Raw genomic sequence first — 23,428 nt, 5'->3', positions numbered from 1 at the left:
TCTTGGTGGAGGACACCAACCGGAGATCTCACCAGCAAGTCTGGTTGGTATACCTTCCAAAGGATTCTAGTAATAGAAGAATACTATAGTTTAATCACTAAAATTGTCCATAAAATAACATGCCATAGTTTCAGAGAACTGAAATACTCCTCTTCCGTTTTATCCAAAAAAAATAAAAAGACGAAAGAAAAAATAGAGAATTGAAATACGACCATCTCTGGTTCTTCAAAGGTGCATCACAACTTTGTCACTCCAATCAATTCCAGTGTAAGTTTCCCTTTGACTCCGTTGGGGTTGTGCAGTATTAAGTTCACAAGTTGAACAGTCCAGCTAGTTCTGTCATATCTGCAATTAATCTGCTATTATATATGGTTTGGTTTCCATATCTGATGATATTCTGATAACACTGATATTTCGCCAATTTTAAGGCCTTAGAAGCAGAAATCTAGCCGAGTTTGTAACAAAGGGACGAAATTCAAATGAAGCTACAAGTATTACCAACTTATTTCTATAAAAGATTGAACAGTAATTCATTCCAGACGTCATGCACTCCAGGCAAACACCAGTGTATACAATCCGAGTAACTCGTGCGATTTGACAACTGTTGGGGACTCGGTGTCTGCCAGAACTTCCTGTAAATGGAAGGATGGCCATCTTTCCGATACTCGGATAGCTGTGTGATGTTGACAACAGAAACCTTCGACCTCAACTTTCCTAAAACATTCTCCACCATCCGCATTGTGGGCAAATCAGACCCACTTCCCCAGTAACCCTCTACATCAATGGGAGTATTTTCCTCATAGCAATTGCCCTCGCTACCCGGCTTCCACTCTCGGCTCCTGTATGCCACAAATGTTTTAAAAAGGTTTTGTTTTCGAATCTCCAAAATCATAAAATAATGATACCAGTTCTGAAACTCATCATCAACAATATTTAAACAAGAAATATTATGTCTAAACCTCCAGCACTGAAACTGATTAACCCACAATTTTTTCCCCAGTGAAATGCATTCATTATGTAGGGTGTTCAGATTGAAATTTATTCTTATTTGCATATTAATTAAACAGTCTATATCTACTTTACTCCAAAGCTTAGAGGATGCCATCTTTGTCTAGTTGCTAGTGTCTGAACACTGAAGAGCAATCATTGGATTTGGGTACAAAATAAATCTTCATCCAGTAACCTTCTTGCCCACCCAGAAAAAGATAAAGTGGCAATTTGTTGTGCATGGGAGAGAAAAATCGCTATGGGCTCAAGGCTGGAGGCTCTATCTGGAAAAATATGTCTTGGGTAGTTGATCAAAGGATAATTATAGTTGCTTGACAAACTGGATACTGCTGAATAAGAATGCCAGTCTGAGCAATCTCTCAATGGCTGATGGTAGCCTTGATAGATTCCAGCAACACATCACAGTTTATTTAAGGAATCCAACCATCGCAATAAACTTCTAAATATGCCATCTTATTGGTAAATCAACAGCAATATATAGTTTCAGCAACCTCTCATTTGGCAGTGCAGTTTGGATGCTTTGTTGCAAACAGCATGACGAATACCAATAATTAACATAAACAATAAATACAAGTATTAAAGAATTAAATTATAATATGATTAAATTCCACTTAATACAATTAAAGCAATATAAATAATCAATAACTTAATATTAACATGGTACGGTGTAATGCAGCTCCCCACCCCAATGCAGAGTGCCATGCAAGTGGATAGATGCCTATGATACCTGAGTACCTAAACAAAGATGCTATATCATGTTGGACACTCCAATATCTAATGTAAATTCCATACCTGATACCACATTATCTATTCTAGTTGCCCAAATTTCTTAAGGTTAGCACTTTGAAAGCAAGGTATTAGTGATCTTTCTTGATTGCATTGGCGTTCCTCACCTAGACATCCTTGTGACACCGAGGTGACACGTTAACAATCATGCTGATATCAATACGGCATAACATAGAAACTATGAAGCTTGAATACTGTGAAGTTTGGATTGTGGTAGATCTTGGACTGACCATGAATACATTTTCTCATAACACAGAAACTATCTGAACCCTGAATACATTTTCTCATAAAGTTTTTGTTGAGTTGGGACAGGGATTTACTCAGTTGAGTTGAATTATAAGATCATGAAACATATGTTTATCATACAAAACCTTGTGCATTGTAGTTTCTATCCAATACAACAGCATCCTCAACATGAATTAGACAAGTTGATTATCATGGGTACCTAGTATAAGGATTCCTACTAGATACAAACAGTAAGTTTGAAAAGTTGAGCAGGGAGGCAACTACAAAACAGAACTTCAATAGGAACTTTTCCAAAACGAAAACAGTAAAAAGAGAGCATGGACAATAGAAGTTTTCTGATAAGCATGGAAAATCTACGTTTAAGACTTTGCATTTATGCTGGTGAGAGGTGTCTGGTATAAGAGGCTAAATAAACATATAACCATCTCCCTTCCTGTCATTGGCTACCAAATATGTCCATTGATCCAGACTGTCCATTTAAAGCAATCTTCGACAAACAACATGCAGAAAAATTATACTGAGCTTTCTGCTTCCAACTAACAAAGCATTTAGTGCCAAAAAGGAGAAGATGAAGATCACCGTTTCATTCCTGTCAGAAAACTCTAATGCACAAAAGAAAATTCTAAAAGAAATACATTAAACTTCGTTCAGTACTAGAAAGTCCCTTTACAATGTTTTCTTAGAAATTAAAACCCCAGCTGAAGACCAAAGAAGAAGTCACAGTGAAAATAAAGTTTCCAAACTATAGGTGAGTCTGAGTGGAGGCAATGTACTAAGAATCTCTCTGCTAATTAATATAATTATCTTTAGTATCGAAAAAAAGAAGAAATTCCAAACTCATCCTATCGAGTAACCGAAACAGAATCAGCACACTGGTCATATAATTTGCTCATATCATTTTGAATTTGAATGATCTTGGTTCTCTTGGATGGCTAACTGAGAACTTATTAAATGACACCAGAAATATGAAAAACAGATTAATTTTGACTCCTTAGCATCAAGGAATAAGAAATTGACAAAACTAAGATATATAAAAAAAATCACTAAAAATAATAAAACCCCTATTTCAAACAAAATGAATTTGCCCTGCATCACTAATTGATTGATGGTGAATAGGGAGGTGCACCCTGTCAGTAATGATGGTGCTATGCTGGTTCCTTATGCTATTTTTCTTTACCAAAACCACTAGACATGCTAACAATGATACATGAGTTGCTTTTGTAATTTCAACCACATGCCGTTTTCTTCTAAAGCGTTAAATTGCTAAAGTAATTTCTGTAGTGATCCTAAGGCTGTGTTTGGAGTGCTACCGATCTACTCCAGTGGGCTTTTTGTGTTTTTTACTTTGGAGAAGCCAAAATCCAGTGAAAAAATTGTTTGGTTAAAAAAGCTTGAATTGGCCTTTTTGCATTAAAAAAAGTCATTTGAAAAAAAGCAGAAAAAACCTCCATTTAACTCCACATTTGTAAGAAGCTATTTCACACAAAAAAGCCACTGACCAGCCAAACAATAAAAAGCACTTTTTCCAAAAGCCTATTTCAAAATGAGGCTTTTTCAGAAGCCGATTTAGGCCAGAAAGCACTCCCAAACACAGCCTAAGTAAATCCAGATAACCATGTAGCCCTAAAATAATCTAAGACAGTTAAACTTAAGCATGTGAGTTTATGGTTCCACTCTATCTTTAATTCTTAAATTAATAGCTCACATAATCCATCTCTTATAAAGTTCTTCTTCATTTGAAAGCGCCCTTTAAAGTTCGTTGAAGTCTATAAATTTTGGTCATTTAAATTTATAGATAAAAAAATAGAAATTACAGAATGCCACCCTACACTTTTGGGGTAGTGACACTTGGCCCCCAAACTATCATTCACAACAAAGACCCCCTGGACTTTCATATGCCTAGAGGCACTCCTAAAACACCCCGAGGCATATGCTAGAGGCGCTAACACCTTTGAGGTGTACGCCTCATTAGCTTTTTTCGTGAAACGTGCTAGAAGCGTATGCCTCATGCGCCTCATGCACATCTTATATAAGAAGATAGAAAAAAAAGATAAAAAAAGGAAATATAAAGAAAATGAAAGAAGAAAAAAAGAGAAAATGAAAGAAAAGTGAAGAAAAGATAAGAGGAAATAAAGTGATCTGCCCCCTACCCCCCTTTTCAACTATTGTCATGCATCTTTATTATTCTTAATATAAAATATTTTTATTAAAAATAAAGAAAAAATGAGATCCCCTCTTCCTCTTCATCCTCCTCCCATTCTTCCTTGTAACCTCCTCCTCTTAAGGAGGCTTATGTTCTGGAGGCTTACGCCTCTTACGTTCTGAACTACGTCAACCTTACACCTCTAGGTAGTGGAACGCCTTGCATCACGCCTCTTCATTTTAGAACACTGATTCCAACACTTCCCTCCTCCGTGTTAATTGGAATGACAGAGGAAGTTAATTTACTAAAATGACCTTTCAAGAATCATATGGGTGAGATGACAATATTTTATTTTGTAAAGATGACTTAAGATGATGACATTTCAAACTAACGAAAATGGGCAAGGCAAAGTATGTTATCTCTTTCTTTCCCGGGCTTCTAAACCCTAAATAAATAAAACCCTTAGTGCAAGAAAGAAAAAGAAAAAAAAAACAGAAGTCTTTACAATAAATATGTAAGAAAAGGGTAAAATGGTCCAACAAATTAAAGAAAAAAAAGATAGTTTTGAAGATTTAGAAATGTTTAACAAACACATGGCAGTCACATGGGAATCTTTGAGTGCTGGAAGTGGGGGGGAAATGCTAGAATCTGAAGGTTCAGGGGGTTTCTGTTGCAAACAAAAGGTCAGGGGGCTAAGCATCAACACACAAAAATATAGGATAGTAATCTATAATTTACCCAAAAAGAAAGGAGTATTAGAGAAAGGGGGTTGACACTCACCAGAGATGGGTAGGAGACATGGTAACAAAGAATACCCGCTTTATGAGCGTATTCACATTTGAAGACACCCATTCGGCCCAAGCCTCCATAGCCAACTCCATAGCTCGCAGGCCATCCAGTTCCTCACATACCCCATTTTCTTCACTACTCCATCTGCAAAGTCATATGAGCCAATGGTTTAATAATTAAAAAAAAAACAGTGAGGAAAGAAGACAATTCCTACGTTCCTACTTAACTGGCTACACAGTTAGTGCCATGCCTGATTTGGCAAGAAATTGCACTTACAATAACTTAATGGGGCCGTGTCTCCACCACAAGTAGGTGTTAAAGACCAGTATGTCAGCATTCTCCCACTGGGAAGCATGCTTGAGAACTGAGTCCGGCCGAATTATTCGGTCCTTCAATCTGTGGTTCACCGGATCATCAGAATTCGAATCAACAAGAAGTGGTGCCCAATAGAACTCAACCGAAGCATTGTATTCCTGGGTGGGAATCATAAACATCAATGCATTAACAAAAAGGTGTAATGGTTGTTGTGTTAATGCATCTTGAGTACAGGATAATCCTCTGCCTTCCACATAACGTGTATGATTCTGAAATTGGGTAAGATCAACCTACTTGGAATGTTTCATTGAGAATACGTTTAGACAGAATGGGGGCTCTTCAAATGCCAGTTTAGTCTAAGGATTTTAAGTCTGATACTTCAACTTCTCTATTGAGGTTGGTTTTCTCTTACCTCTGCCCTGAAGATTGTTAGAGGAGAGACGGGGGACATGGATCTCTTGTCAGCTGGAATTGCAGATTGTAATAAACATACCATGGATGTCCACTGTCCTCTATTCAAAGAATCCCCAACAAACATCAGTCTTTTACCTCTCAATTTCTCCCACATTTCAGCCGCATTCCACCTTTAGCATAAGACAGTAGCTGTTTAAATTTTGAAAATTCTAAAACAAGTATTGAGCAAAGATGGACAACTAAAGGAGGCTCGAACAGTCTTGATTTCAATATGAAAGCAACAGATATGAGATACCTCTTCAAGTTGCAGTTATGAGGTTGCCATCTCCAGTTCTGGTACCTCAAGTCGGTCCTTCCGTATTTCTGACACGCCAACTCGTCGGACATATAAGGGCAGTGCGACTCGTTGTAGAGCGGATAAGAGGTATTGTCAAAGACCCATTTGCCGGAAAACAAGTCGCATCTCTCTGGAATTCCTCGCCGTCGGTCGGTCTCCATCATACGGTCAATCCGCACAGTTTTCTTGCCACTGTACCGTCGAGTGGAGGCGCATTTGGTGAACCTATCCAAGCTCGCTAAACTTACAAAATCCCATTTATATCCATGAGACCAAATCAATTAATCAAATGCAAAAATAAAATTCCAAAGAACGTAACACGACATAAAATTCAAGTGCGTAAAATCAGAACATAACAGAAAATTACAGAAATCCATAAAAAAAAAAAAAAAAAAAAAAAAAAAAACCATCACGGTCTCAAAAATAAGATAAAAAAGGGAAAAGCATCAGATAATTAAGCTACAGAAACGCGAAAATACTTCAGCAGAATCAGCAAACCCAGATAGATTTTACTGAAATTAATGGTAAGGGAAAAGCATCAGATAATTAAGCTACAGAAACGCGAAAATACTTCAGCAGAATCAGCAAACCCAGATAGATTTTACTGAAATTAATGGTAAGTAGATCGATAGGCTCCGATGCCAACGCACCTAGAGCTTGGTTTTGGTTGTTGACTCCAGAGGCTTTTGAAGGGTCAGAAGAGAGTAATGATGTCTGTGTAATGGAAAGCTGTTGCTGTTCTCTGTCTTCAAGTATTTGCCGAATGCTTCGCTGGTTGTAGAGGATTGTAACTCCAATGACAAACAGAGAGAAGAGAACACTGAAAAGAGCAAGAAGAGGGAAATGGATTCTTTTCCTGCTCCATTTCTGCAACATAGATACAACTCTTGAATTTACAGAGATAATCTTCTTTCAACGACGACGGTTAAACTTACACGAGGAGAGCTTGGATTTCTCGATAGACTGACGGTGGATTGCTGATTTGCTGCTGGCTGGAAAGGAATTTCTGTTGAAAATTAACGAGTAACTTTGTGGAATTACTTGTTGGAATTTCCCTCCATTCGAGATGGGATTTCCTGAAAGCGAATCCTGTGCTAACACTCTGAGACACGGCATCTAGCCGCACATCACGAACCTCTCCATGAATTTAACATACATGTACGGGGATGTGCGGTTGGATGTCCGTACTCTCAGTGTATTGGCACGGTTTTTGATTCAGGAGATCGGACCTCTCTCCCTTTCTATCTCTTTTCCGTGATGAATAATGGTAACGTGTTATTTGATTTGGTATAACCGAAATGGATTACTATCTATAATCATTAAATCACTCGACGTGAACGACGGCGTGATAAATATTAAATCATTCTGTCGGTCCACCTTATTCTTTGGTGGGCTACTCGCTTTGAGAACAGCAAGTTATGACTTATGACCTCCAACTTTGTGTTAACTCTGGACCTAGGGGTGATCATGGGCTGGCACGGGCCGGGCTTGATTACGGGCATATGTATCTAATGTATAAAACTTTACATATATTATATTTTATATTGTATTATATATTTATGAATTATTTACTATGTGTAAATTACATATGGTATGAAGCGATCATAAAGTATTAGTCTCAAGGCCCAGCCCTCACAATTGTGGGCTTCATGCAGGCCAGGGCCCAGGCTGGACTTGAACAGAAAACTTAGGCCTGAGCCCGGAATTCCTGTGCTGGTCAGGACCAAACTGAAAATGATCACCCATTCACCCTTACTTTTTTTTTTTTTTTTAAAGATGCATATTATATTAAACTAAATCAAGATAATAAATTCCTCCACTCTTGGTTTTCCATCTTGATAATCGTTAATAATAAAAGATGACAAACAATGCAATTTAGTTAATTGGGACACCTTGTGAGCAGGGCTATAAACTTTCTATTTACAAAACCAAACTTAACATTTAGAAAGTTCGATAGTAGAGATCTGGTCCTAGACAAAAGCCACTGGCAAGTCCAGGGAAGATCTGCATTTTGTTGAAGTGCCTTGACAACTTGCTGAGTGTTTGTATATATACAAATTTCCTGTATTTCCCAGTGTGAGAGCTCTGATAAAGCTTGCATAATTGCATATAGTTCAGCTTGAATTACTGAAAAGATTTTATTGGTTCTACCTTTGATAATTTTCAAACAAGATAAATTTTTAGACATGAGAATAGCACCATAAGTATATAAAGAATATGAGATTTTCCCTACGTCAGTAAACACAATAAGATCCAAATTGTAAGATATGGTCAGTGTAACTTTATCCATTGAGTGTTGGATTGGAGGAGCAGTAGCATTTAAATGATGATCCGAATGGAGGAAAGAATTATTAATTTGATGAAGGAGATTAATAGGCTGAATTAGCCTATTCTTGAAGCACTTTTCATTTCTGGCACACCAAATATAATAAGAAGCCATAGCTACCCAACTGAAAATATTCATAAAAAGAGAGCAATCCGCAGTTTGGTTATAAAGAGTTTGAATACATAAAGTACAAGACCCTTGAAATATAGTTTGAAAATGAAGGTTATAAGGTTACCAAATAAAACTGCTTGAGTATAAGAATAAGTCATAAATAAGTGATTAGTAGTTTCAGCTTCTAATTCACAAAGAACACAAGATTATTTGTTATTTTCTTGAAAAATAATATCTTTGACCGGAATGAAAATGAAGGTTATAAGGGTTACCAAATAAAACTGCTTGAGTATAAGAATAAGTCATAAATAAGTAATTAGTAGTTTCAGCTTCTAATTCACAAAGAACACAAGATTTTTTGTTATTTTCTTGAAAAATAATATCTTTGACAGGAATGAAGTCATTAAGGACTCTCCAAAACAAAAGCTGAAATCGAGGTGCAATACTTAGTTTCCAAAGCTTTTTAAGACAAAAACTGAGATCAGGAGCTATATTTGGGAATGAAATTTTTTTATTATTCTTATATTCTTCAGTTCTTCCTTTACTGTAGATTTCCAGAACTATGTTGAAACCAAATCCAAGAAGTCGAATGAGTGGAAGGAAAGATAGAGGTATTCAAAATCTTTGACACTTCATCAAGAGGAAATAAAGAGTTGATGACATCACAATTCCATTGACCATTGTGGAGTAGATGGGATATATTCAAGTTTTTAAGATGAGGTGCTAAAGGGAGAGATATCTAAGAGAACTGATTATGAGATTGGATCCAAGGTCTTTGAGATATTGGAAATGAAGAGTTTTCATTAACCAAATAACCACACTCAGAAGCTAGCTCTATAAGAGTTGAGCCTACTGATTTCCAAAAAGTAGAACCTAAGGACATGATAGAGTAGGGAAACAAATTATGGTTTCACAACTATGATTTCTCCAAGCTACTTTCTTAAGTAGAGCTTTATTATTTAATTGAAGGTTTCTAAAACCTAAGCCACCAACATCTTTGGGTAAAATTAGAATATTCCAAGCACACCAACGATAAGGATAAGATCTAGTTTTCGAAACTCCCCACCAGAAATTTGTGATTAACTTATCCATCTGATCAATAGTCTTATTAGGGAATTTGATAGGGTCATGGCATGGAGAGGGATAGCTTGCAAAACCAATTGAACTAAAACTTTTTCCCCCGCCTAACTAATTGAAGAAGCCATCCAAGAATTCAGTTTAGCTTTCATGTTGTCTAGAATAAAGGTTAATTTAGTGTGTTTATTTCTAGACCAAAAGAGAGGAAGACCTAAATATTTAGAATTATTGTGCAAAGGTCTTGCTTTGAGTTGCCTTCTAATTAATCGTTGGAATGTAGGATGAATATTTTTACTGGAAAAAAAAAGGATTTATCCAAATTTATCATTTGATCTGAAGCATTTTGAAATTTATTTAAGATCTGGACAATGTTATCTATCTCTTCCCTGCGAACTCTCAAAAAGATTCTAACGTCATCTATAAAGAAAAGGTGGGAAATTTTAGGAGATGAAGGAGAAATGAGAATACCTTGAATTTTTTCTTTATATTCTGCTTGATAGAGAAGTCTGGAAAGACCCTTCATTGCTAAAATGAATAAATAAGAAGATAAAGGATCTCCTTATCTTAAACCCCTATAAGGGTAGAAATGTCCTTCAGAAGTGCCATTAATGAGGACTGAAAAGGAAACAATGGATATACATTCTTTGATCAGGAGACAAAAGTCAGGTGAAAAACCAAGAAGAGACAAGGTTTGAAGGAGGAAAGTCCATTCTAGTCTATCATAGGTTTTAGACATATCTAGCTTTAGACCAATATAGACTTGTTCTTTGTTTCTTATGTTTTAAAAAATGGAACATTTCCTGGGTTATAATTGAATTGTTAGACATTTGCCTTCCTGGTACAAAAGCCACTTGATTTGGAACAACACACTAGTCCAAGATTGTATGAAGTCTACCAGCTATCACTTTGGCAATGATTTTAAAAGTCACATTGCAAAGGCTAATAGGCCTATAATCTTGTACTTTAGTACAATCAACCTTTTTGGGGATAAGACAAATGAAAGTATGGTTTAATCGCTTTAGGAGTTTCTTGTTCTAAAATAATTCATGTACTAACAATACTACATCAGGCCCCATTAAGTTTCAGAAATCCTTAAAAATTAAAGCTGGCAAACCGTCACATCCTAGAGATTTAAGGCTACCAATACTGAAAAGGGATGCTTTGACTTCATCAACAAAAAGAATAGCAATGAGCATGGAATTCTCTTCTTCAGATATAATTGGATTGAAAATATTGGATAGATCCTCTAACTCTTGAGGAATCTGAGAGGAATAAAGGTTTGAGAAGTAATCTAAGAAAATCTAAGTTATATCTCCATGCTCAGTTTTCCAATTGTTTTTGATCATCTTTAATCCCTTCAATATAGTTTTTTTTCCTTCTGAATAAAGTACTTTTATGAAAAAATTTGTGTTTTTGTCTCCCAACTATAGTCAAGTTTGACGAGAGGTTTGTCTCCAATAGCTTTCTAGTTGTTCGTTGGTTTGTTCATACTCTCTATACAAGTTGTTTAGATTACCAGAGACTCCTGATTATTCAGCTTGTAAGATCTGAACTTCCAAACTTTTGAGTTTATCTCTTGGTTCTATAAAAGTGGATTTCCTCGAGGTAATTAGATTTTTCTTTAAGGAATCCAATTTCTAAGTTATCCAATAGGTTGCATGACCATTAACTGAAAGTTGCCAACATTCTTCTATTTATTGTTTGCATGAAACGTCAGATAGCCACATTTCAAAAAACCTGAAAGGTTTTGGAAGGCTACGGATAGTAGGGGATAGGTTTAGAGTAAGTGGATGATGATCTGAACCCCATTTAGAACATAAAGTAAGAGTTGCGTTAGGGAAGATAGGTAACCAGTCAGGGAAAATGACAACCCTATCAAGAGTTCTTTGGATATGGCCTGAGGTCCTTTTATTAGTCCACGACATTCCACCACCTTGAATATTCATTTCTAACAAGTTTTGCTCAATTATAAGATTTCTATACTGCCCAGAAGATAAGGTGGAGGTATTAGAAGAGGTTGAAGGTTCTAGTGAATTTACAGAGGCCGCTTCATTAAAATCTCCTATTAATAAATATGGTAAAGAGACCTGTTGCATTCTCAGGTTTAGATCTAACCAGAAACTATTTCTATGGTGTCTAATTGAAGATCCATAAATGAAACCTAATAACCAAGAGCAAGTATGTAATTAAATTTTAGGAAAAAACATATATTGAAGACGACAACACTACAGTAACCCCAAAACCCGCTTTCCACAGAACAGTTAAACCACCAGCTCTTCCTTCGGGTGTAAAAGTGACACAATTAGGATAACAAATTTTATTTGTTAAAATAAACTTGTAGCATACATTGAATGAATACAATTAAGAACCAGTTCTAGGCCTATGAAAGGGTAAGAGTGCCAATGGGTCAGGTTATCCAATGCCCATGATACCTAGATCCCATCGCATTATGTATGGTTCTACATATTGTATTTTGTCTATTAGTACCAATCGGGTAGTGATGGTAGAAACCGGAATTGCTACAAAAAAAAAATCCAACAAGTAGGGGTGAATCGGGTGATCATGGGCCTAGACACAAGGCCTAAAATGTAAGTCCGGACCCAGGTCTGTATGGTCCAGTCCATTTTGGCCAAACTTTGGGCCCAATTCACTAATTAAATTTTATAAGATATAAATAATACTTTATCTTATATTTCATATAATATATGTATAAAATATGTCAATATTTATAAAATAATATATATATGTCTTATTTTATACTAATTGTATGCATAATGTAAGTAATATAGTATAAAACAAGCGAACATATAAATATGTGCTTAATGTAGAAATAATTAATTGTGGGGTGTCTCAAGCCATGCTAAGAATGTCGACTATAATGTCTTATTGGGAGCAAATCCAAACAAGTACTAGTACTCAATATTCACCCCGGTCCTAATTGAATGGAAGATTCGTTAGGAAAATATGTAGGATGCAAAGAATATAACCCCTTTGATTGTTATCGAAAGGTGGAGAATAGTTTCTCTTATCAATTTATCTATTTTTGTTATGGTATAAATGAGATTGTGGAACTTTTCTTTATGATTAAAATATCCTTTTTTTTTGAATTCGATCATTTCCTAATTGCAAGGGCAAAACTATAATTTAAAATACTACTTGTTACTTTATTCAATTCTCTCTCATTAATTTTTTTATATAAGGTATGTACCCCATTCTCTCATTAAAAAGGAATAAGTTTAAAGCTCGATAACTAAAAAGGAAAAGAAAATTAGTTTTTTTTACTATTTTATATATAAAAAACTAGAAATAAATAAAAGCTTTGATGAAACACCGATACTTCTTTTTTCCTTAAAAATACATTTTTAAAAAGAAGCCAATGAATGTAGTACATAAAATTGCAAATGAATGGACATAATTCTTGTGGGATTAGAACAATTCTGTTGGAAGTGGAGAGGTAGAGAAACACTGATGGTTTGCTCGGCAAGATCAAGTAGCACTTTCGTGTTCAAATATGATCAACATCGATCAGGCTTGTAGTGATCCAATTTTGAACTATGAGCATAAGGTAAAGATGATTAGGATAAGGTTATCTCATCTGTATGCTATTTATATTTGTTGTTAATATTAGCCTTATTTATGTATCTCTTATAACAACTCAGAGGCTCTCAGCCCTCAACTACTACTCCATTGTAGGGTTGAAAATCGACTGGATCATGATTCAATTTGAATTTGAATTTGAATCCAATCCTATTTTGTTGGATCTGGATATCCCTTTGTTCGATTTTCGAATTGGATTGGACAAAAAATATGGCCAGTTTAAAAAATAGAATAAATTTGAGTTACCCCCTATCCGAATCAGAATATAAATGTATGTATTATGTCATTTGATTTGTATACTATTTATGATGATTTTTATTCTTTTGTATTGATTTTTTATTTTTTCTATTTATAATTAAATCATATTGGATTTTATTTGGATATTTGATATCTTTAGCGGATTCTAATTTGAATGAATCTTTGTAAGATTCGTCATATTATTGGGTTGGATATAGGATTTACATTATCAAATTGGATTTGGATTCAAATTCGATCCAATCCATTGCATCCCTACTCCATTGAGTCCCTTGCATCTTTCTTTATCTCTTTGAAGAACATTTGTGTATCTAAAAAGCACTTGGTACCAGTCGCCAAAACATGTAATATAAATGGGAAACCCAACTTATATTAAGTGTTTTTTGCGGGAGGCATAGGAGCCAAGGCCGCATATTTTTAGGATAAGTAGGCTGCACTTCACCTCAGAATTCTGAATTAAACTGCAGACCTACAACAATTCAAAATTATAAACTCCTCCGCCTATGACACCTATATCCACTCGTAAATTGCTATTAATTCCGAACTCTTTGGAAACCTATGTTGGACAACAAGCAATCTTGTATATTGGGTGAGAAGAAAAGAGATGGTGTTGGAGTGTGTGAGGCACATTGATGAGAGAGGGTGCTTTTGATATATATTGGCAGTTAGGGTTTGGTGTTAGAAGTTGTGTAGTGTGTACATCGAGATTGCAAACTCTACCATTTCAGTAGTGGATTTCTTCTTCGATTTGGTTAATGACTCTAAAAATCACTATTGCTCAGTTTGGAAGGAGTACAAATGCAAATATGTCCAGTGCAAATACATATAAAATAATACAAAATACAAGGTTTTGCACTCTACATATAATCATATATATATATATATTTATTTATTTATTTATTTATTAATATATGTACTCCTTCCAAACTAAGCCATATAGTGGATTTCTTCTATAGGCTATAAAGCTGAATGTAGATCTTTGTATTTTTATTTGTGCTCTTACTTCCCTCTTATTGTTATTTTTTCTTCTGATCAAGGTTCAAAGTATCAACACGTGTCAGCCTGTATCGATCGATACGTATCACTCCGGCACCCCACCGATACGCCCCTACAATGGGTGTACCGGTGGTTTTATCGGTTCAGGGTGTGACGAAGACCTAAACCGGCTCCCCTAAACCAATTGGTGAAAAAAAAAACACCAAAAGGAGTATCGATTCACCCGATACGCCCATACCGGCGTATCGGGCATATCGATATTTTGAACCTTGCTTCTGATTGTTCATTAACTTCTGAGCTCAACAACTTGGGTTCCTTGTGATTCCTAGTTTGGGAATTGTGAATCTTGTGTTCATACTTTTGGTTTGTGGGATTTACACTACCATTTGGGCTGCGTTTGGAAAGGATGCAAATAGACTTTTAGCTGAGAAATTTACCTTTGAGTGAAAAACAATCCATATAAAATTGCAAAGTTGGGTTAGTTTTGTACTGAGAAATTTAACTTCATACCAAATAGACTTTAAGCTGCAATGGATGCAAACATGAATTCCAATGAAGTATATGCCTTTTTTTTATCAAAAGCTTATTTGAATGCAAATTTACTTCTTTTTTTATTGATATACTTTTACATCTCATTATTGATGTAATTATGCATTGGAAAATGTATTTTCTATCATTTGTTAATCCATAAATTCATTGTTGCCAAATACAAGCAAAACTAAACAACAATGCAAATTTACTTTGAACTGGGATTTACACTCCATTTGCATCGTTTCCAAACAAAGCCTTGGGGCCAAATCTTTTTGTCTAAATGTTTCAATCTGCGATGTGCCACTCCCACTACTTTAAGGCTATGTTTGGTTTGAAGGAAAATGTAGGGAAAGGAAGGGAAAGGTAGGGAAACCTTTACAACCCTTGTAGTGGTTTCCTTGTCTTTCCCTTCCTTTCCCTACCTTTTCCTTCAAACCAAACATAGCCTAAATGTACCAACTCATGGTATGAAATGAAAGGAAAGATCCTCCCTTAAATCCACTTTGTAACAAATAATACAACAACTCTGTAGCCTGTACCATAATTTTTGAACCACTATTGACTTAGACGGTCGGACCATTTGGGTAATTGATTCTGTTTTTACCCCTAAACCATTCTTTGCTAAGATCCATTAATATATATATATTAAAGTAATGATTTCAAACCAAAGCCCCCTACCATCGCTCATTTACATTCAGACACCTGTCATATATATATATTAAAGTAATGATTTCAAGCTAAAGCCCCCTACTGTCGCTCATTTATATTCAGACACCTGTCATTCCAAAAATTTAAACAAAATAGACACGTGTCAAATTCTGATTAGTGGTAGTTCAATAACAGAACCCACTAGACATATGTCAAATTTGGATTAGTGGTAGTTCAAGAAAAGAGCCCACTAACATGAAAAGTGGAGCATACCACCATGCATAGTTGTGAGAAGTGGGAAGCTCCCACTTTCAATCATTTCCTAAAAAAAAGGAAATTGTGTTATTAATTAATGTTAACTACTAAACTAATTAATTATTTCCAGCTGTTGATTACTAATAATAATTACTGTTAACTACTTCTAATTAATTAATTACAACTATTAATTACTAATTTATTACTGCTAGCTACTTCTAATTAACTAACTATAGCTATTAATTACTAATAATAATTAATTACTGAAAATTATTTCTTACAAAAATTACTGCTAATACTTAACTACTGATAATTAATTACTCATAATATTGCTCATTATTAATTCAAAATGATGATTAATTAATGATAATTAATAAATATTTTTATAATGGTAATTAATAATTTGGAAATAATCATTTTATCTTTATATTAACTCATATTAATTATTTTGAAAATAAATATTTAATGTTAATTATTTATATTATAATTATTATCTGAAATTATAATTCATACATTTATATGAAATAATTAGTTATATTATTGTATGTAATTATAATTAATTATATTATATTAGTTAATATAATCATATTATTATTATCGATAATTATAATTAATTATTACTAATACTAAAGATGATAATTATTACTTCGGAATGTTAGTTAATTAATGATAATTAATAAGTATTTTAATAATGTTGATTATTAATTGGGATATAATCATTTTATATTATTATAAATTCATATTAATTATTTTATAAATATATAATTAGTGTTACTTATTTACATTATTATTATTACAAGTAATTATAATTAATACTATTATTATAATTAACGATATTATTATTCTCAAATAAATACTTCATTTAGTAAAAGTTAAATTATAAAACTTTCTATTATTCAATATTGTTAAACTTAAAGAATTATAAAAGCAAATATTATTTTATGAAATAACTAAAAATTGTATTTATAACAAATTAATTACTTAATAAAAATAAAAATAAAATACTAATAATTATAGTAATAATAATAATACTTTAATATTACTGATTTCAAAATCAAAACACACGTAATAAGAATATATTATTAGTTAATAATAATAATATACTTATTTTTATTACTGATTTCATAATTATTAATATATTATTAATCTATTAATAATACTGATTATTATTAAAAAATGTTCATAGCAAAATTTAATTACTTAAAATAATTTTCTGAAATTACCCATTTTAATTCGATATATAATTAATTAATAATTTTAACTTATTAAAATCATTATTTACTAAATAATTTTAAATACTCTTTGATTAACGACCTTATTTTTGAATAATTGGGTTTTTATGTTCAATAATTTTTTTCTCAAAAATCCAAATAATTTTTCATTTGCAATGCTAACCATTTTATTTTTCTCTTATTCATTTTTTCAAAAGATAAAAAAAATAAATTAAAGATATTTACCTAATTTTATCAAATTATGTATTTATCAAGTTGTCATTGATGATGACAATGATGATGAGTCAACTTTTTGAAAGAGAGGAGTACTAATAATAATTAATTTCTAATAAATTAAATTCAGCTATTAATTACTAATAATAATAACTCTCTGATAATAATTAATTATTGATAATAGTTTATTATAATAATTACTACTAATACTTAATTACTAATATTAAATAATTACTGATAATATTTCTCATTATTAATTCGGAATGATAATTAATAATGATTTTCATAATGGTAATTAAAAATTCGAAAATAATCATTTTATATTTATATTAAATCTTATGAATTATTTTGGAAATAAATATTTATTGTTAATTATTTATATTAGAATTATTATTAGAAATTATAATTCATATATTTATATGAAATAATTAATTATATTATTATTATTAATTAGAATTAATACTTGTATTAATTAATATAATTTTATATTTATATTATTATTATTATCAATAATTATAATTAATTAATAATAATAATAATAATTTTTGATAAAATTTAATTACTGATTATAACTACTTACTGATAATTAATTCCTTAATTATAACATTGGTAATTATTACTTCAGAATGTTAATTAATTAATGATAATTAATAAGCATTTTAATAATGTTAATTATTAATTGGGATAAAATCATTTGATATTTATATTAATTCATATTAATTATTTTATAAATATATAATTAGTGTTACTTATTTACATTATTATTAGTAATTATACTTAATACTATTATTATTCTCCAATAAATATTTCATTTGGTTAGAGTAAAATTATAAGCTTATAATTATCCATTATTGTTAAACTAAAAGAAATTATTATTTTAGGAATTAACTAAAAAATCATAATTATAACAAATTAATTATTTAATAATAATAATAATAATTTAATACTATTGATTTCAAAATCAATACACACATAATAAGAATATATTATTAGGAAATAATAGTAATAATAATATACTTATTATTATTACTGATTTTATATTATTAATATATTATTAATCTATATTGCTCAATAAAGACATGGAATAAAAAAAAATTTCAAATTGCTACTAAACGAACGAACTAAAAACTTATGAGTATCCTAATTGACTTGAATTTGACACATTAACATGCCCAAAATTATAATTTCAACATACATTTCCTATTTCTATCTCCCAATTCCCATAATTCAAACATACCATTATGTTATATACATGTTTCCCTACTTTTTACCTAAAGGTAAAATCTAGCCAGTCTACGTGCACTATGGGGAGCTTAGACTTAAAATCCATAACCATGATCAACCAAAAGAAGTGTTGCCACCTAACTTGGAGGTGATTTCCGTACTTAGGATGGTCCAATTGTTCGTCTTTATTTCATGTTTCCTCTGTTGGATGGGCTTTGGAGTCCTGATTAAATTATCAATTGATTGTAGCTATACATGATGATTTGATTGTAGTCATATATTTTTCATCTCATACTTCAGATGATGGATGCATCTACAAGCATGGATTGTTTTTCTTAGCAACTCTTTTAATGATTTTCTTCCTTCTTTGCCTCTTTGAATGGATATCATTTAAATACTTTTTATCCATTCATATGTCCCTAAATATTAAGCAGGATTGGTGATATTGTCGTAAACATCCATCTAATTTTACTATTTTATAAATAGATTAATGATTTCAAAGTTATTGATACTTTTTTTGTGGGTGGATTGCTCAATAGGACATTATTTTTTATTGTTAAATAGTAAATTTCAAATTAAATGATACTGTAGTTGCCTCTTACTTAGTATGGGGTCATTGTCTAGATAAAACATGGTAATTAAGTCTCTTAAATCAAATAAATAGACTACCCTAAATGTCTATTATAAATAATTAAAAAATGAAATAATTCAAATTAAATCAAATAATTACTTGCTAAAAATTACTGAATTAAGTAAATAATAATAGCAATCAATTATTTATAGAAATAATTAATAATAATAATAATTATCAAGTACTTAATTAACTAAATAATAAAAAACGAAATAACAATCATCAATTATCATTAATGTTTATTCAAAACATGCCCCATAATAATTACCGAATACAGTAATTAAACCTTAAATAAGAATCAATATTTATTAACAGTCATTAAAATTGTTAAGCCAAATCATTAATATTTATTCTTAAATTTAAAATATGAATTAACAAATCTATTATATAATAATTATAGTTGGTTGGAAAAAAATATTTTAAGTAAATATTTAAATAATTACACATTTAGTTAAATATTATTACTATATAACAAAAAAAATTAAATTAAATGTTAAAATAAATTAATAATAATAATAATAATAATAATAATAATAATAGTTAAATTAAAGTAATAAATGGTTCAAGAAGAGTGGTCATAAAAATCATTAATGTTTATTCACACACACACTTCCCGATACTTGGTACGGGGTCATTCACTAGTTTTTTTTTTATTTTAATTATTGTTATTTTAAATTGCAATGAAGAATTAACCATCCATTTGGATTGGACGGTTGATAATCCAGCGGTTGAAAAACCGATGAGCAAAGACGATACATTCCAGGTTGGTTTTTAAAACACTGGCCTTTACTATACCACTTAATTCTCAGTCTAATGACAAACTAGCTTAGTAGCTTTCACACCATTTCTTTCTTCGAAAAGTACGAATACAGCCTATGCAGAATTCTGAATTCTTCCCCCTACTACTAGCACTTTCCCTATAAATCACATCTTGTCCGTAGATTTGGCATCAATTCACGGTCAAATGCATTCCCCCTGTACTATAGAGCTCTGATCTGGGCTGACTGGTCATTCTCCCTTTCTTTCTTCGTTCTCAATCAAGTAAATATTCATGGAAGAGGAACCTGTCTCAGACTATTCTTCTGCATACGGACAATCACAATGGTCCATTCCAATCCGTTGACCTGGCCCAGACAAGCCCACGTGAGTCCGTATGTTTTATCAATCAACGGCTTTAAGCAATAACCAATGAGAGCAAAATCATTAACTTTCTGGCTCATCCCTAATTCCCTATCTCAGGAATCAATTCTTTTGCAAGGTATGTAAACCCTCAGCCCTGCCCGAATACTGATCCAATCCAACTATGCTGTCGTTTTGATTCAGCCCGTTACCCACATTTTTGTACAGAGCTTGTGGGTTAAAATTTTAAGTAAAACAGGGATAAATTAACCACGTAGACCCGATTTTAGCTGGAAGAAAAAAAAGGCTAGTCAGTTGGAGAATATGAATGTGTATGCATGGAGCCATGGACCATTAAAATAAAATCAAATATTTGACAAGTGGAAAAATTATAAAAAGTGGAGGCAACTTGCTCGAATAGTCCAAGAGATTTTGCTTGGTCATATGTTTACTTTCTTGAGTTCTTCGTCCATGTCTGGTTTTGTTCCCGCCTTGTATTAATTGGACCTTTCAGAGTTGACGTTAACCATTGAAAGCTCCACAATTTTAATATATGTATGGGAACCTTCTTGAAGAAGCCTGGTGGAGTGTGGAGCCCTTTTTTGGTGGAAATTAACTCAAATCAAATCGTAGGACTAAGAAGATACTTTAATTGCTCATCTCAAATAACAGTGATTTTATTGCTTTAGTCAATGTTTTAAAAATCGACTTAGAACTGGGATTATTTTGGCCACCAGTTTCAGGGTTAACAGTTTAACTGTCTTATTTGAACATATCAATCCGTGATCCTTTAAAAAAAGAAAAAGAAAAAGTTATGTCAACGACAGGGATTTATGGGAAGAGAAAGATAATGGTCTTTCCATCCTTTTCCATTTTACCATGCTTGGGCGTTATTTTCTTTGCTTTACTTTAAGGCTGTGTTTGGTTTGAAAGAAATGGAATTCTCCTTCCTTTCGCTTCTTTTTCTTTAAATCCAAACACAACCTATTTGTTATGACCTTATGGGTATTATCATTTTGGAAGGGAAGGAAAACGAGACCTCTTTATAAACTTGGGCTTGTTTATGGGAAGTACAGAATGAATAACACACAAAGCAAGCTGGGCCGGTATGGGCTTTTACACATTGTTATTATTTTTTTTGGTCGAGACTTGAGATTTGAGAATTTATAGAACATAGTCGTAACTCATAAGCCCGGTCTCTGAAATGAGTCCGGATTTCCTACCCACATTATATCCCAGTCACATATAGGGAATATCTCATGCTCTTACATATTATTATGTATGGGGAGATGTTTCCAATGCACAGAAGTCATGTTTTGTGGATAAATATGAATAGAGTTCTTGTGGGTAGGAGATCTGGTGGACTCCGAATCTCCTACCCACGATTACCCTCAAGAGGAGACACTAATTCTGTGCATTGTAAACATCTCCCCGTGCATAATAACTTGTAAGAGGATAAAATGTTCCCCATGTATGGCTGGCTGCATGTTATGTGGATAAGTGTGGGGCAGAGTTGTAATTGGTAGAAAATCCAGACTAGCTTCCAACAGAGTTGTAATTGGTACTATTCCTCAACATTATTACATCGTTTTCATAAAACACTAGCTTCCAACAGAGCTTCATCTTCTACTGGAAACATGGCTTGGACAGGGGTCTATTGGAAAAAATTCTGGAATATTAGAAATCACATTTCCGCCTCACAAGGGGCCACCCCAGCACATCTCCGATCTCCCGATGATATCAGCAGCAGCAGCAGCAGCAGCAGATGTGCCGTGGGGCGTTGTGGGGCGGAGAAATATTAAGGGCTTACCGCCCCATGTCCAGTTGTCCAGCGATTTCTGTGGCGCTTCTGCAATTGTGATCCTTCCTGTTGCAGCTACACTTGCAAAATTCTCTAATAAGGTAGAGAACAAAAAACTATTGATCATCGTTGTGGCATCCTTCTGGCCCAATTTGTGGCCTAGAACAAAAAACTATTGATCATCGTTTCCTACAATGCCCTCCTATGACGGCTGTTTGGTTTGGAGTTTCTCCTAGTTTTCGTATAGATGCACATCCCAATTGCACAATCTTTGACTGGCTAGCTAAATGGTGGAAGACTGACCCTACCTTTTGAAGGAAAAAGGTAGGGAAAGGAAGGTGAAAAGTCCTTATCCTGCTGCTCTGGAGTTAGCATTGTCATTCGAAACTGGAAGGGAGATCCATCTTTGCTCGAGCTGTCAAATTCAGACTCTTGAATCTAGAAGATCGAAGAATGTGAAGCTAGCTAGCTAATACAGTACTACTAGGACCCCCTTTTGCTAGAGAGTAGAGACTTAACTCCAGGCAGAACAATTGTTCAAACTGACTGTCCTTCTATCATAAAACTCCTGTTGTTGGGTGGATCTAATCCTTCATGTGTTGGAACTTGGAAGAATGAAGGAGTTTAGTGCCTAGCTTCGCTATGTGCATCTTTTCTCACTCTCCTAGAATTACTAATAGGGTTGCACACCGCCTTGCCAAGATGACCTGCGGTATCCATAATGTTTTCATGTGATCTTTTGCACCATTTGATTGATCTTGATTTTCCTTTGAGACATTAATGGATACCTTTTGTTTTCAAAAAAAAAAATAATAAAAATAGTCGACTATCACCCACTTGCAAACCAACTTGCTACTTGCAAATTGCAACCCACCCACCGGTCCCTCTCTAACAAGCAAAACTCCAAAATTACCCAATTAAATCACAACTTGCGTTCTTCTTTATTCAACAACTTGGCCTCTCGTCAAAGCCGCCAAGTTGCAGAGAAATTGTTGATTCCCCCCTCACACAATTCTTCTCCCCATTTCCTGGTTTATCTACTGCTCCTTAGAAATCTTTTTCCAATTTCCATTACTGATCGAACCCAGATCCACCTTCACCTCTCCTCATCACCGATTCACAGTCACAATTGATCACAAAAACAAAACTCACGGTTTAAGAATCATCGGCTAATTAATTGGTTCTTCTAACAACCACACTACAAGGAAACGATACGGACGGCACGAGCGGGCGATTAGGTTCCAGACATGCATATATCCCCTGTCTGTCAGTGCATTCAAAATTACAGTCTTCTTCAACTGCAGAAGTAGGCTGGAAATTTCCGAAACGATACGTGCTTACCGTGTCGACTGTCGAGTACTTAGCGATATGAAT

General features: G+C 33.3%; 1 protein-coding gene across 3 annotated transcripts; it reads right to left on the bottom strand.

Moving 5' to 3' along the window:
* Nucleotides 1-67: 67 nt before the first annotated feature.
* Nucleotides 68-7,329, bottom strand: LOC148870464 (protein trichome birefringence-like 35). Of its 3 annotated transcripts, none has more exons than XM_088967675.1 (6): nucleotides 6,689-7,329; nucleotides 5,997-6,276; nucleotides 5,700-5,871; nucleotides 5,249-5,445; nucleotides 4,964-5,116; nucleotides 68-839 (listed from the first exon to the last, which is right to left on the bottom strand). In XM_088967675.1, exons 1-6 carry the CDS (start codon nucleotides 6,912-6,914, stop codon nucleotides 509-511), a joined length of 1,359 nt encoding a protein of 452 aa, XP_088823801.1. In that variant the 5' UTR covers nucleotides 6,915-7,329; the 3' UTR covers nucleotides 68-508. The 3 variants fall into 3 exon arrangements, with proteins under 3 accessions (XP_088823801.1, XP_088823800.1, XP_088823802.1); XM_088967674.1 differs by having other exon boundaries at nucleotides 5,249-5,556; nucleotides 6,689-7,051; XM_088967676.1 differs by having other exon boundaries at nucleotides 5,249-5,556; nucleotides 5,997-6,281; nucleotides 6,689-6,830.
* Nucleotides 7,330-23,428: the final 16,099 nt, after the last annotated feature.

The sequence above is a fragment of the Nelumbo lutea genome, chromosome 2 (genome assembly GCF_056320005.1).
Source record: "Nelumbo lutea isolate HS-2025 chromosome 2, American lotus-T2T, whole genome shotgun sequence".
Classification (NCBI taxonomy): Eukaryota; Viridiplantae; Streptophyta; class Magnoliopsida; order Proteales; family Nelumbonaceae; genus Nelumbo; species Nelumbo lutea.
The sequence above is the reverse complement of the archived record's forward strand: the minus strand, read 5'-3'. Positions and strand labels throughout refer to the sequence as shown.

What these genes read in the sequence shown, in the direction of transcription:
- LOC148870464 (XM_088967674.1), bottom strand. Translation starts at nt 6,914, where the DNA reads ATGTTGCAGAAATGGAGCAGGAAAAGAATCCATTTCCCTCTTCTTGCT. An exon ending in CATAACTGCAACTTGAAGAG is followed by an intron (nt 5,872 to 5,996) that starts GTATCTCATATC and finishes CTTATGCTAAAG; the next exon opens with GTGGAATGCGGCTGAAATGT. An exon ending in TAACAATCTTCAGGGCAGAG is followed by an intron (nt 5,557 to 5,699) that starts GTAAGAGAAAAC and finishes ACCCAATTTCAG; the next exon opens with AATCATACACGTTATGTGGA.